The 13,240-nt window shown below is 42.1% G+C and overlaps 1 protein-coding gene across 1 annotated transcript in view; it reads right to left on the minus strand.

Moving 5' to 3' along the window:
- Positions 1–12,162, minus strand: part of LOC111864545 (esterase FE4) — a gene marked incomplete at its 3' end in the record, with an annotated part of 16,739 nt that extends 4,577 nt beyond the window's left edge. The window contains exons 1-4 of the mRNA XM_023851863.2: positions 11,931–12,162; positions 10,617–10,760; positions 6,999–7,161; positions 2,967–3,152 (exon numbers count right to left, since the gene is read on the minus strand). Coding sequence (XP_023707631.1) covers positions 2,967–3,152; positions 6,999–7,161; positions 10,617–10,760; positions 11,931–12,119 — 682 coding nt within the window. The remainder of the gene's footprint in view (positions 1–2,966; positions 3,153–6,998; positions 7,162–10,616; positions 10,761–11,930) is intronic.
- Positions 12,163–13,240: the final 1,078 nt, after the last annotated feature.

Raw genomic sequence — 13,240 nt, forward strand, 5'->3', positions numbered from 1 at the left:
AGTTCTTCATCTATCTCCAAAGTTCGTTCCGCTATAATTCTCATCATCCCAATTGCATCCCTGGTTCCTTTTCCTCTTCTAAATCCAAACTGATCTTCTCCAAGTACATCCTCTATTTTCCTTTCAATTCTTCTTTTAAGTATCTTTGCTATTATCTTTGCTGTATGTGCAATAAGACTTATTGTGCGATGGTCGCTGCATTTTGTAGCTTTTGTGATATCGGTACAAAGTGTTAATATTCTTGAAAATACTGTTTATGTGCATCTACACATTTTTTTCCACCGACGCTCCCATGCCCGGTACGCCCCCTCAAAAGCCTAGACGGGAACGTTATTTAAAGCTGTTGTCACGGCCGCTTGGATAGCCTGAATGCTTTCAAAACGGTGTCCTTTGAGCGCAGTCTTGATGAGGTTCACTTTCCACACGTTCCTTCAATTCACTCGCGATCAACATTCGATTGATCTTTTGCTCGTCCGTTAACAATTTGGGGACCAGCTTGGCGCACACCTTTCGCATGTTCAATTCGTCCATAACGATGTGATGCACAACGGTTTTTGGAATGTTCAGAGTGTGGGCTAACAACCGGACAGTCATTCGACGGCCAGTATTCAACAAATCACGCACACGAGTCACATTTTCATCGGTTTGGCTTGTTGATGGCCCTCCAGAGCGGGGGTCATCTTCCACTCCTTCCTGGCCCTCCTTAAACTTCTTCACCCCCCCCCCTTGCAACTTGCACATATGATAGAGCAGACTCCCTGTAGGCTTGCTTAAGCAGTTCGTGAGTTTCGGCAGTTTTTTTTTTGTTGAGCATTGTGCAGAAATTGACCGCCCAACGTTGTTCGAATGTAACCGCCATCGCGCGCCGTGACGTGGTCACAAAACACAGGTGCACTAAATCAGCGATACTGACGCCTCCGATGCTCGAGCAGACTGACCTTGGGCGCGCTGTGAACTAAAGGCTTCCCGCCCTAACCCAAGCGGGTCCAGCGCGCTCCGACCAGTAGGAGCGCGGGAAAGAAATATATTTCATGACTTTTGGGGCACACCTTGTATTCATAAATAGATGCAAGCTGCTCCCTTGAATAAGTAAGTAAAAGCTATGAAGACGCACGGTGTAGTTCCGAATATTAAGCTCCAGATGAGAGAAAACACTCGTTAGCTTCAGCCAGTAACGCTTTATCTCGGAGGAAAGAGGACCCGGTGTGCATGGGATGTGAGGTTGGGTGAACCCCACGCCCAGTTAGGACGCCTTGGCCAAGAAAAAACATCAGCCTGCAGGCAAAGGAATCCAAGTAGCCTAGGTCGTAGCCAAACACTACACTGACTGAGCAATCCCCACTTCATCTCTCTTTGCACAATGAAGAATGATTGTTTGCTTGTTTTTTATATATTTCCATATAATGGTGTCTATGTCTATCAAATATGGCATGATGATGGAATATTTAACTGGAGTGGTTCTAAACTCATGGATACATACACGGGGTCCAAGTCGAAGTCAAAGTTAATTTACAACTGGCGGTTTACCGTCAATCAGTTCGTATTGGCGTCAAGCCCCTTGAGACTCACGCCAGAGATCTTTATTTTTTCAACTGAACCCTCTCACTATTATTCCTTACGTAACATCCTCTCTGACGAGAAGATGGTTTTGTCTCCTGTAAATAAGCTTGGCCTTTCGTCAAGTGTATATATCGCACATACAGCAAGTTAGTGAAAACTCTTCCCTTTTTCACTATACACAAGTCCTCTTTTAGTCCAGGCTTGGCACAGCAGATCATGCATATCTTACGTATCTTATGTTACAACGGCAGCTTAGTCACTTGAACGGTCGTAAACTTGACCGCTGCCAAGTCTGAGCCAGCACAATTCTGTAATATAGACGTACACATACGGAAGGTTCAAAGCTGTCTGCAAATCGCAGACCCGTGTGCACTTTCGAAAGTTTCCAATTGAACGGATAACCTTGTTTTCCATGCGCTGCAGTTTTAAAAGGTGGGTGTCTGCCGCAAATTTCTATGTGGGGCAAGCATAAGTGATCACTGATCAGATCAGTACCTTATGGAAGATTCGTTTAATATTGGAGCTTAAACGCTCACTTTTGAATAGGGAATAAACTCTAATAATTGTTCTTAAGGCCTTGGCTTTGATCATTTCTATGTGCTGTCTCCACATAATCCTCTTATGGAAGATTACACCGTGATACTTTGCGTGATTACAAAGGGGATATTCTGCCTATTCAATGTCAGATGAGTCTCGGGGACCCGAAGTCTATGAGAAAAGTAGTTTGCCCGAATTTTTATCTTTATTGAATTTTTATGTTCCAGCACTCACACCACGTCTCAGCAACACGGAGAACTTGCTGCAGCGTTCTGAGACGGGGTCAACCCCAAGCCACAATATATCCTCATTCCTGTATCTGTACGAAAGGCGCTGTGATTGTGAGAACAATGGGATAGTTGCTAGGATACTGAGCAACATCCAAACTACCTTCTGCCTTACAAAGGTATGGTGGGAAAACTGTCGCTCCTGGGTTTACGGGTAATTTTCGCTCCTTATAAGTGTGCGTTGGCCGGTCACGGTAGCCGAGCGGTCTAAGGCATGCACTGTCTTCGCTCGGAAGCCGGGATCGTGGGTTCGAATCCCCACTCAGGGCATGGATGTGTGGTGTTTGTGTATGTGTTTGAGTTTTATTTTTGTGTTTATGTACAGGTCGCCTTGCGACGAGCTGATAACCCGTTCAAGGAGTTCTACCAACTGTCTGAGATCTAGTAAACTCAAGTGAAACGGAAAGTTTCACGGTATGCCAAGGCCAGAATTGAGGCAGTAGGTCAAAGGATATAAGAATACTTGTGCGTTAAGCCCAGAAAATGCCGGGCAGGTTTCTAGTTAGCTTCAAATGTATGGACACAGGAGGGCTAAAATGATTTTCGTTTCCAAGTTCGACGTAAGAACTTGACAGATCTCACCTTTGCTGGCAGGAGAGAGCATGTGGAGGTGTGTACTGCTACCTCCAGCACTTTCACCGAATATCGTCACCCTGTTCGGGTTTCCACCGAACTCTACGATGTTGTCACGTACCCAGCGCAGTGCTGCCACCTGGTCTTTCATTCCGTTATTACCCGGACACTCTGCATCTTCCGTACTCAGGAAACCTGTAGACACGGATTCGAGCCTTTAATTGTGAAGGTACAGGCAGCATAAGGACCAATATGCCTGTCTGCTTTCCTTATTAACATAAATGTTGCAGGCAATTTCTAGTACGTCCTCCTCGAATCAAAAATATGCATTTAAACAAAACGACAGCTATTATATCCTTGTGCTATGAGAACTGCAGAGAGTAGAAAATTAAAAAAAAAAATCTAACATTTCAGGTACGCCTGACACCCTCCATGTTCTCATTAAGGACGAAATCTACTACTGCAATTTCGGATATACAGACTTTCTGCTTCTTGTCGTAGAAAAGAGTTGCACCATGCAAAGTGAGTGTCGGGTGAATCACTTTCAGAAAAGAATCATCCATTGTGGACTTACTTTCTAATGGCCTTTACACTTCCTCGTTTGAGGCTTTCACAGCAGGAATTAAAGAAATCACGATTATCTGGCGTATGTCGCCGTTTCGATTGGTATATCAATATACATTCATCGAACTGTGCAGCATCACACCACAGATGGCCGCAGTTATTACATAATGACACACTGACACAACTGACAGATCAAACAGACTGGCTCAGGTTGCAAATAGAGAGGCCATGTTCTCGGTAGATACCAGGTTTGTAACCCGGTCAAGGTAACAAAGTGAATGTTATGTTTGTACCTGCAGAGGTTAGAAAATGTTCGAATGGTTTGTGCACAGAGTCTTGGTCTCGTTGTTTTAAACTTGTTTTTATTTCAATTTTCTCAAAAAAGCAAATAATTCAGAGAGAGAAGAAAGCAGTCTTCTGGGATGTGGCGCCGTGTAGATGTGGTGTTAACCGACGTTTCTTAGGAACGTATCTCCTCCATCTTCAGGGTAGAAGGAAGAATAAGAAAATCCGCAAGCGAAGAGACAGCGAGCGCAGGTGCGAGCAATGTGGGAAATAAACTCAGCTATATGAGAGCACGAAAGGAAGGGACAGGTATACATGTGAAATCAGTGGAGAGGCAGAGGGGAAGGGTCTGGAGAGCAGGAGCAAATTTAGAGCAGGTATAGGATATTGTGTTGGGGGAGAAAGGTGACGTTAATGGGAGGGCATTAACCGTTAAGCGTAGAGGTTGCTATGCCAGTCGGTTATGGACTGTGGCTTTGTGGATCTGGTGTCATGTCCCGGGGGTTTTCTTAGGGAAGAGATGAGAGACTTCCATGACTTACTTAGACAAACCCCCTTCTCTCTTCATGTTGTCGGGATGGAGTTCAATCTCAATGGCCTCCCTAAGCCATTGTCCATCCCTACAATATGAACAGAGAATGGAGGTTTTGTCTCAGCAAGTCATGGAGGCCTCTCATCTGTTTCCTAAAAAAAACCCGGGCCATGACGCCAGATCCACAAAGCCACGCACTCCATGACCGACTCGCATAGCAACCCCCGAGCTTAAGGGATAATGCCCTCCCATTAACCTTGCCTTTCTCCAGCGACACAATATCCTATACCTGCTGAAACCTTACTCCTCTCCTAGACCCTTCCCCTCACTCTCTCCACTGATTTCCCATGTAGACCTGTCCCTTCCTTTCCTGCTCTCATACAGCTGAGTTTATTTCCGACATTAGTCTGCTTGCACCTGTTCTCACTCTCTTCGCTTGCGGATTTTCTAATTTTTCCTTCTACCCTGAAGATGGAGGCGATACGTTCCTCCGAAACGTCGGTTAACACCACATCTACACGGCGCCACATCCCAGAAGACTGCTTTCTTCATAGTCAGCGCCGTGAAAACCTCAAATCTTACAAGTCAGAGAGAGTTTCCATATTTTATATAAATTAAATAACTAAGAATAATCTAAATGTTTCCCTTGTAATCAGTTAATTTTAAATAACTAAGATTAATAATGTTATATTTTAGCGTCCTGTTGCACTGATTTAAGTCCATGATTTATTTCAACCGTCTTCCAGTGCATACACTCATCTATCTCCTCCTCTCACTCGCACTACATGTTTCGGCACAAAAGTGCCATCCTCAGGTGCATATGTGTGTGTGTGTGTGCTGAAGACAGCACACACACACACACACATACCCAGCATGCCCAGCAGTATAACACACACAGTCACAGGAGCAAGACACAACACAAAGCACAATTCACACACGATAGTGAAAGAGTGCTCAACAGAAGAGGATAGGTGTGACTCGCGTAGTGAGATACGACGTAGGGATGAAAAATCCTGAACAATTTTAATATTTTTAACACTTATCAATATATATGATAAATATATATTTTAGTTATTTTAATATGAAGACGGCAAGGCATGCAGTGAACTAGTTTAACGTAAATCGAATAAGCATCTGANATACTTGGAAATCAAAGTTGTCGGCTCATGCCGAAAGAATAGTGTAAATATCAAGGCTTCATTGTTCGTTGATATTACACACGCATAGGTAAGCTATCCCTGCAACAGGCCATGAAGGTCCATAGGCTCCCACGTTTTCTCTAGAGAGTTGGCTCACAGATGGCGGTGAGGTTGTCAGCCTTATGCGCCGGTCGTCCTTTAGCCCCAGGGATATTCTTGGTACTCATTTCTGTTAGAGGCTAAGTCGACGCCAGGACCATAGTGCGGTTGGAAGGATTAGTTCATTTGAAGAATACAATGACCTAACTGGGAATCGAACCAGCGGGCTTCCGGCTTGTAGCATAGTTCCGCACCCAACTATGTTACCGCGTGCCCTACTATAAAACTGTCCAGAATTTTATCCTGATGAATTTTACTGACAAATGTAGACGAATTCCAGTTCTGATTAAAATCGGGCAGAACCAACGAGCATGCATTTCTTTGCCTTTCTCGAGAGTAACTCGCCAAATACAATATTTATCAGAGGAAAACATATTTCTATAAGCATTGTATAAAGAAATGAAGCATACGTTTCGTGTTCTGTACGGTTTACGGGTTTCGAGATGATTGTAAAAGAGGGGCGCTATGCTTACATCGCCCAATTTATGTATTCAGCAATTAATAATGATTTCCCGAATACATCCGAAGTTTAACGAAGCTTCTTACTTCCAATAATAATGAAACAAACTTTCGTTCTCACCGATCCTACAGGATTACACATGCGTAAATGCATGTTCAATTAAAGCATAATTACTTGTGCTGCCTGATTTATTTCTTCTCCGTCACTGTAGTTAAATCTACATAACGGGCAATACCCACACCCAAAAGTGCGTGCCTACGACCACGAGAAAAAAATTGATTCTCTCTTCGGGCTGTAGTAATACAGGGTTATTCAAAAGGAATGAACCGATTTCATGACGCATTGCTTCAGTTCTCAAGCACCGTGCTGCAGGTGGTGGCCACATTGAACACTTGTAAGACAGGAAATAAAAGTTGATTGTGAGTAGAATACTTGTGACTTGGCTGGAGTTTTGCATTACTTTCCTTTAATAAAATATTGCGTAATAAAATCGGTATTCTTTTTTAATAACCCTGTATATTGTCACTTATAAGGTGTTTGCGTGACTAATATTAATGGGTTCTGGATCAGATGAATACATTTATTGGACACTCACATGTCGTAACTACAAATAATTATAACGCCGTCTAAGGCATGAACCGTCTTCTCTCGCTTGAACTCTGGGATCGTGGGTTCGAATCCCACTAAAGGCATGGATTTCTGTGTTTGCGATTTTGTGTATGTAGGTAGGGGCCTTGCGACTGGCTGATCCTCCGTCCAAGGGTTCCTACCGACTGTGAATAGGATTGAGAAACTGAAAAAGGGACCAAGGTCTAACAGAAAGGCTGTAGAGCCACAGATAGATAGATAGTGCTCTATTACAATGCAAATTAAAATATATATTGAAGTAACTTTTGGCCTACCTATTAACCCAAGACGATAGTTCATTGTTACCAGGATAATATCTTTGTCCAGGAGATACTGCGGTCCATACATGTCCGTGTTTCCGGATCCCGTAAACCAACCTCCGCCATGGACCCAAACCATAACATCAAGAGGCGCTGCCTCCGAACCGCTCTTCGAGATCTAGAAAAATGGAATTGCCCCTATTAATGTTACAACTAGGCTTCCAAGCACTGCGTCAAATTTGGCTGGTGATGAAGAGAGAAATGTGCCCTGAAGATGGGATCTCGTCTGAACCAGAGCAACTAAATAAACTTCCGAGAAAATGCGACGTTGTGTGTTCTGGTAGAAAGTTGCCGACGTTTCATAGAAACCTGCCTCTATTATAAGGAAGATGGAGGGAACGTGTTCGTTCGAAATGGATGCAAATAAAAAAATACAACTACAGTACTTTCAATTAATATTCTTAATAACCGTCAACCACTGCAGTTCCAACAGGAAATAAAATATGTAGATGATGGTCGGCACTGAGACATTTCTGGGGTTGTGGGATTAGTCAGAAAATTTGCATGCAAACCGCTCATGTTTTCTAATAAGTTTTTCGATTCTTATTAACTCCAGAATGGGTGTAGATGGATAATTTCTCCCTTGCAGGTTCCCATCATCACAATTATCCTTTGTTTGTCCGTTTATTTTAAGTTTTTGTTTTCACTGTTTAGATTTCCTTTTACGAAACGAAATTATTCATTGTCAGCATCTTTCTGTGACCCCAGGGTGCGCCTGTATCCTTCACACTCACCGTCGTGAGACCCTCAGATTCCCTACAAACTTTCTTGCTCCGATGATCAATATTGTATCATGGCGATCGTTGTCCTTCGTTTCGCAAGAATAACTTAAACAATACATATGGAGAAATGACTAAGAGATTAAACACGTCACAGAAAACCCCACAGTGCCTCGAAGTGTTGGAATGTCTATCAAAATTCCCACGAGCTTTTCTCTCGATCTGAACCAGAACTGAAAGCGAGCATGGGTAGCGTATTCGGTATAACGACTGGCTACGGTCTTTGCGTCGCATCGGTCGGAGTTCAAGTTCCAGTAGTCAAGAATTTTCTCTTCTCCACGTCGTCCAGACTGGCCCTGGGGGCACACCCAGACTCCTATCCAGTGGGTACCGGGAGGCGACTTTCTCAGGGGGTAAAGCGGTGGGCAGTGAAGCTGCCCACTCAGCTCCATCTAGTGTCGAGGTCAAGAAAGTTGGAGCTATACCTCCACTCTCCCATATGTCTTCATGGTATAGTGTTTAATTATTTAAGCAGAGGACAATTTTACCATACAGCCCCTTAGTGTTGGAATATCTCTCAAAATTTCCACGAGTCCTTTTTTCCTGAAACTGAACCGGAACATCTTGCTGCACCAGCTTGAACACAGTTCCAAAGGGAAAATTATTATTCATGTTAGAATAGTACGGAATACATTTCTTATTTTTATATTCTGAGTTCAGGTTAAGTATAAAATGAAAGGAACGTCTTTTATGTATTTTAATTCATCCGTGGTTAAGATACGAAGTGAGTGACGTCACGCTCATTGCCAGGCACGCGTCCCGTTACCCTGTCCTCTTCTTATATTGCGTCCTTACACAGTGTCGAAAACATGTTTCGGGATTTGTCGTCATCAGAACTATATCGTTACGTGATTAAAAAATTACTAGATTCCATTTGTAATACATGATGGAAATCAAAACATGTTCATTATCTAGGAATGTTCATCCGTTAGGTTGCCTACTCAAGGAATTACGTACAATTAAAGATGTTTTAGATTAAATATCATCTAAATATGAATTCCAGATCTTTTAATCGCTCGGGTTTTGTGATAGATTCCGAAGTTTCGGAAATGTTGTATTTTGATTTTAAATGAATTGGATATCATAACACCCCCACAAAACTCGATTGAAACATCAGCACTGGAAGTCGAAAAAGCCATAAGCTATGCAATATAAACAGAACAAAAAATATATCTAAAATATGCAACACCTAAATTAATCAAACACCTCAAAAATGCATAGAAACACCGCGACAGCGAAACAGGAATAGAGAACCGGAATAGCGTTAAAAGCAAATACCAGAACACCAGCAGATAATAGTAACACAAGCAGACAAAGGACAACAATAATCATAATTTTGTCTCCTCTCGCTCCCAGTTTGGGGCATTGGGCTCATTTCTCAGTTTCTTGATCATTTTAGAGAAGGTAGGACTTCTCGGACGGGGGATCAGTCCGTCGCAAGGCCGCTACCTAAACACAGGTCAACACAAACACAGAATAAACGCACACACACACCAAATATCCATACCCTGAGTGGGACTCGAACCCATGATCCCGGCTTCCGAGCGAAGACAGTGCATGTCCCAGACCGCTCGGCTACCTTGACCGGCAATAATCACAATACACCGACAAAAATAAAACAAAGTTATTAACAAAGCAACTCACACACACCACACTAAACCCAACTAATCAATGCTAAAATAAGTAGAACAAATCATGAAACAATGTCCTAAGCACACCCCCAAAATACAATAATAGAGTTACTATAGCATGAACTCAGAAACACCAAACCTACGTGCTGTAATAAAAATAAATAAAATTTAATCAGCCACAGGACCCATAGTTAAATGTCGCAAGTCTCCAGCACGCCAATCAGTCACATACCCTAATCAGATTCAAAGCACCCAACGCACAGAACATGAAATAAATAAAATTTAATCAACCACAGGACCCATAGTTAAATGTCGCAAGTCTCCAGCACGCCAATCAGCCACATACCCGAATCAGATTCAAAGCACCCAACGCAAAGAACATGAAGACATTACAGACCTATACAATTTGCACAGAAAGAGATGCAGAGATGTGTTTGCCCGCCATTGCTAATGCGCACACCACAAAGCAAGCCGGCACTACACAGAATATGTTGACAACCATAACACACAACATAATATAACCAAAGAAATAATAGATATGACCAATACAAAATTATCACAATATTGCTCCCAGTTCAATGGGAGCGCCAATTCAAGTTTAAATGTTTTTGCAGTCCTTAGGACAATGGTACATACCGCATTCGTATATGGTAAGAATTATGTGCTACTTCAGGTGCCTACGTGGTATAATATGCAATGAAAAACTCGCTGATATAAACCGTGTACTGCATGAACTGAATGACATGCAACCCAACAAGCCATTATCAATGTAAAAATAAATATTTTTATATGCATTATAGTACAAAGAAAAAAATCTATTATGCAACAAAATCTGTAAACCGAAAGCAAAAAACATAATATTACCAGTGCATAACATATCCTGCCATCATATACGAAACAAGTTACTTCTGAGACATACTTAAGTTTCATTAGTAATTATATTTTTAAGTTGCTAAATTGCATTTTAAGTCACGTTTCTGTAAACTGGAGACTTCTGAATATTTTTATTCACATTAATAAACGCTCAATATAATCCCTTCCGGGAACCACTGCTCTACACAACTGGATACAAATCTGTGTTCCATGTGCTCCATCAGCGAGAGGACAGTGGTGGGAAAGCCAACTGATCAGGTCGGCTTATGATCCGTGGAAGAGAACGTTACCCGTGGCGTGTAGACGTTGAGGTAGAGACAGTCTTCCTGTCCTCTGACTTCTATATCGCTGGGGAAGAGCCCTCGCTGGACACACATAGGGGCTTCCTTGGTAGCGTCCAGCACACCTGTCCATGGTTCTGCAGGTTGTGGAGGCTGCCAACAAAAATAACACATCGGGTTAGAGGTTTGAATCTAACTGAATTAAGCAGGGTTCTGCTTCAGAGCTGATAGTCACTTGGCTTGTCGAAAATTTCACACTTTTTTTTTAATATGCAGATTCATTGTTGTATTCATGAGGACCCGTTACTGGGCCCTATCCTGAGCCAACTGAATCCATCCACACAACTGCAGGCCTATCATGTTTAAGAAACTGAAAGTCATTCTTGCATGAGCGAAAGCTGTTACACTTTTAATGCACAGCAACGACTCTGAGTTACGGGGTGACTGACAATGAAGTACTTCAAATATTGGGACAATGCCCTCGAAAAAACAGTGTAGACTGGTAACAGAACTGTTGGCTGGAGGCGGCAGCTCTCGGATAATGCTGTTTGTAGGAAATGTGGACAGCAAGAAGAATTGTCCTAGCAAAATATATTAGTAGGACCACAGTCAGACAGATGTTGACTGTGGATCTCAGGGCAGGATTCTTCTATAGGGTCAAAGTGAAAACTGGGGACACACAATGGTCTCAGTGCGTGGGGCGATCGGAGCTTGGTCCCTCCACCCCTCGTGCCAATACTCAGTACTCAACAAAGATGCTATCAAGCAAATACGTGTATCAAATTGTGTATAACATTCGGAAGTACTTGGTTTTTGGACTAGAGATCAGAACCCATAACGTTCTGGAAACTGGATCTGCTACAGTCCTCGGAGGGGGGGGTGATACCTACTCTGTTGGATCTTTTAGAAGAGCTAACGTGAATTAATGGACAACATATGTTAGTATAACTACAGCCGCATAAATGCATGACACCAGATTTTGTCAGTGGAAGATAACAAGGAAATATACGTACAATGAAAATTTTGACGAACAATGCAGAGACCTGGAACTAAGAGAGAAAATGAAGTGGAAATGTTATACAGATCCATTTTCCGAAACTTCGAGTTCTCTAGATTTTCAGGAAAACGGGCAATGGACAAAGTGCAAAAAGCCAGTAATTCCGATGTGCTATGAACTTTGTCAATTATAAATAATGCAAAGTGAAACAAAAGGTCGGGGATATGTTAGGCAGTGACCATGGTCTATTTTAATGCAATATCAAAGTGTCAGTGTGCATGGAACGTGGAAGAACACGTAGAACCTAAGAATAAATATACTCGTACCTTGAATCTCAACTCCCCCACTGGTGGCTTGGCATAAGGGACTCCTTGAAAAGCGAATATCTCGCGGCCCTTCCGTGACGTCAGCCGATGCCCTATGAGACATCCTTGTTTTAGTACAACTAAATCATCAGCCAGAACTGCGATGATCGTGATGATAGTTGTCAGAAGACCAGCTAAACCGCATATCATGATGATTGCTTGTTGGTAAATGGACTTCTACGTACAAACTATTGTCCCCAGTAAATGGTTGGCAATATATCCTCTTGGTCAAGGTCACGGGTCTCCTTTCTCCTAATTTACACAGTCACAGTGACTCGTAATACTGATAGAAACGATGAGGTTTTGATTGTCATTAATATTTTTGGAGATTACACTTTGCAATAGCATTTCGATATGTCCTTCACGCGTGTTTTTGTACACATTGTTCAGAGTAAAGGTTTCTAAACTCTATGACGAATGGCAAGATATGTGGTACGTAAACCATGAGTAGGCAACTTCCTCGCTGTTTGTGGAGTGAGGAGTCACCGACATCAGGGTTGCCCCGAGAAATATAACCCATTGAGTGCGGAGGGTGGCGGCACGCAGAACGGGAGTTGCAGCGCGCAAGGAAAGTGCGGAGTCTAAACCCTAGATCATCATGTGTGCAATCTCCCATCAAACTCAAATCACTCATTGCAGGCTAAGGATGTCACGTTTGCTGCTGTCACTACGGTGCAGCGGAATTTGAAAGAGATTTCTGGTGCTGCGACACAGAAAAAGAGACCAAAACCGTGATTAATTTAGTGAAGAGTTTGTTGAAACGTAATGAAAAGAATAGTTCATAGACCCCTGAAAATCATAGCATTCAATAATAGCGACATTCGGAAGCAGGCCCACGAGGTCAGAAAACACTTGCAAATACCTAAAAATATACGTGGCACTCTACTCTGAAACATATCTGAAACCACATCTGAGGTATTACATTCCAAATTACGATATTTATTGGACTGTCGAGGTTAAGAAAGGCCTCCTTCACGTAGACATAGGCCTGCCGCCCCTCATTTCAGTGGAAGCAACAGGGGTCTGCCTTATTATTATTATTATTATTATTATGAATGAATTAATTATTTAAATTATTATTATACTCATTATTTTTATTAATGTCGTTATTAATATTATTATTATTATTATAAATAATAAAGAATTGAATTAGTATTATTATTGTTATTATTATTAATAATTCGTAATAGCACTTAGTTTAATGATAATGGAATTATTATTACTGTTATAATTATCACTTATTTGTTTGTTTACTTTTACTTTTATTCATT

The sequence above is a fragment of the Cryptotermes secundus genome, unplaced genomic scaffold (genome assembly GCF_002891405.2).
Source record: "Cryptotermes secundus unplaced genomic scaffold, Csec_1.0 scaffold1323, whole genome shotgun sequence".
In the NCBI taxonomy this organism is placed as follows: domain Eukaryota; kingdom Metazoa; phylum Arthropoda; class Insecta; order Blattodea; family Kalotermitidae; genus Cryptotermes; species Cryptotermes secundus.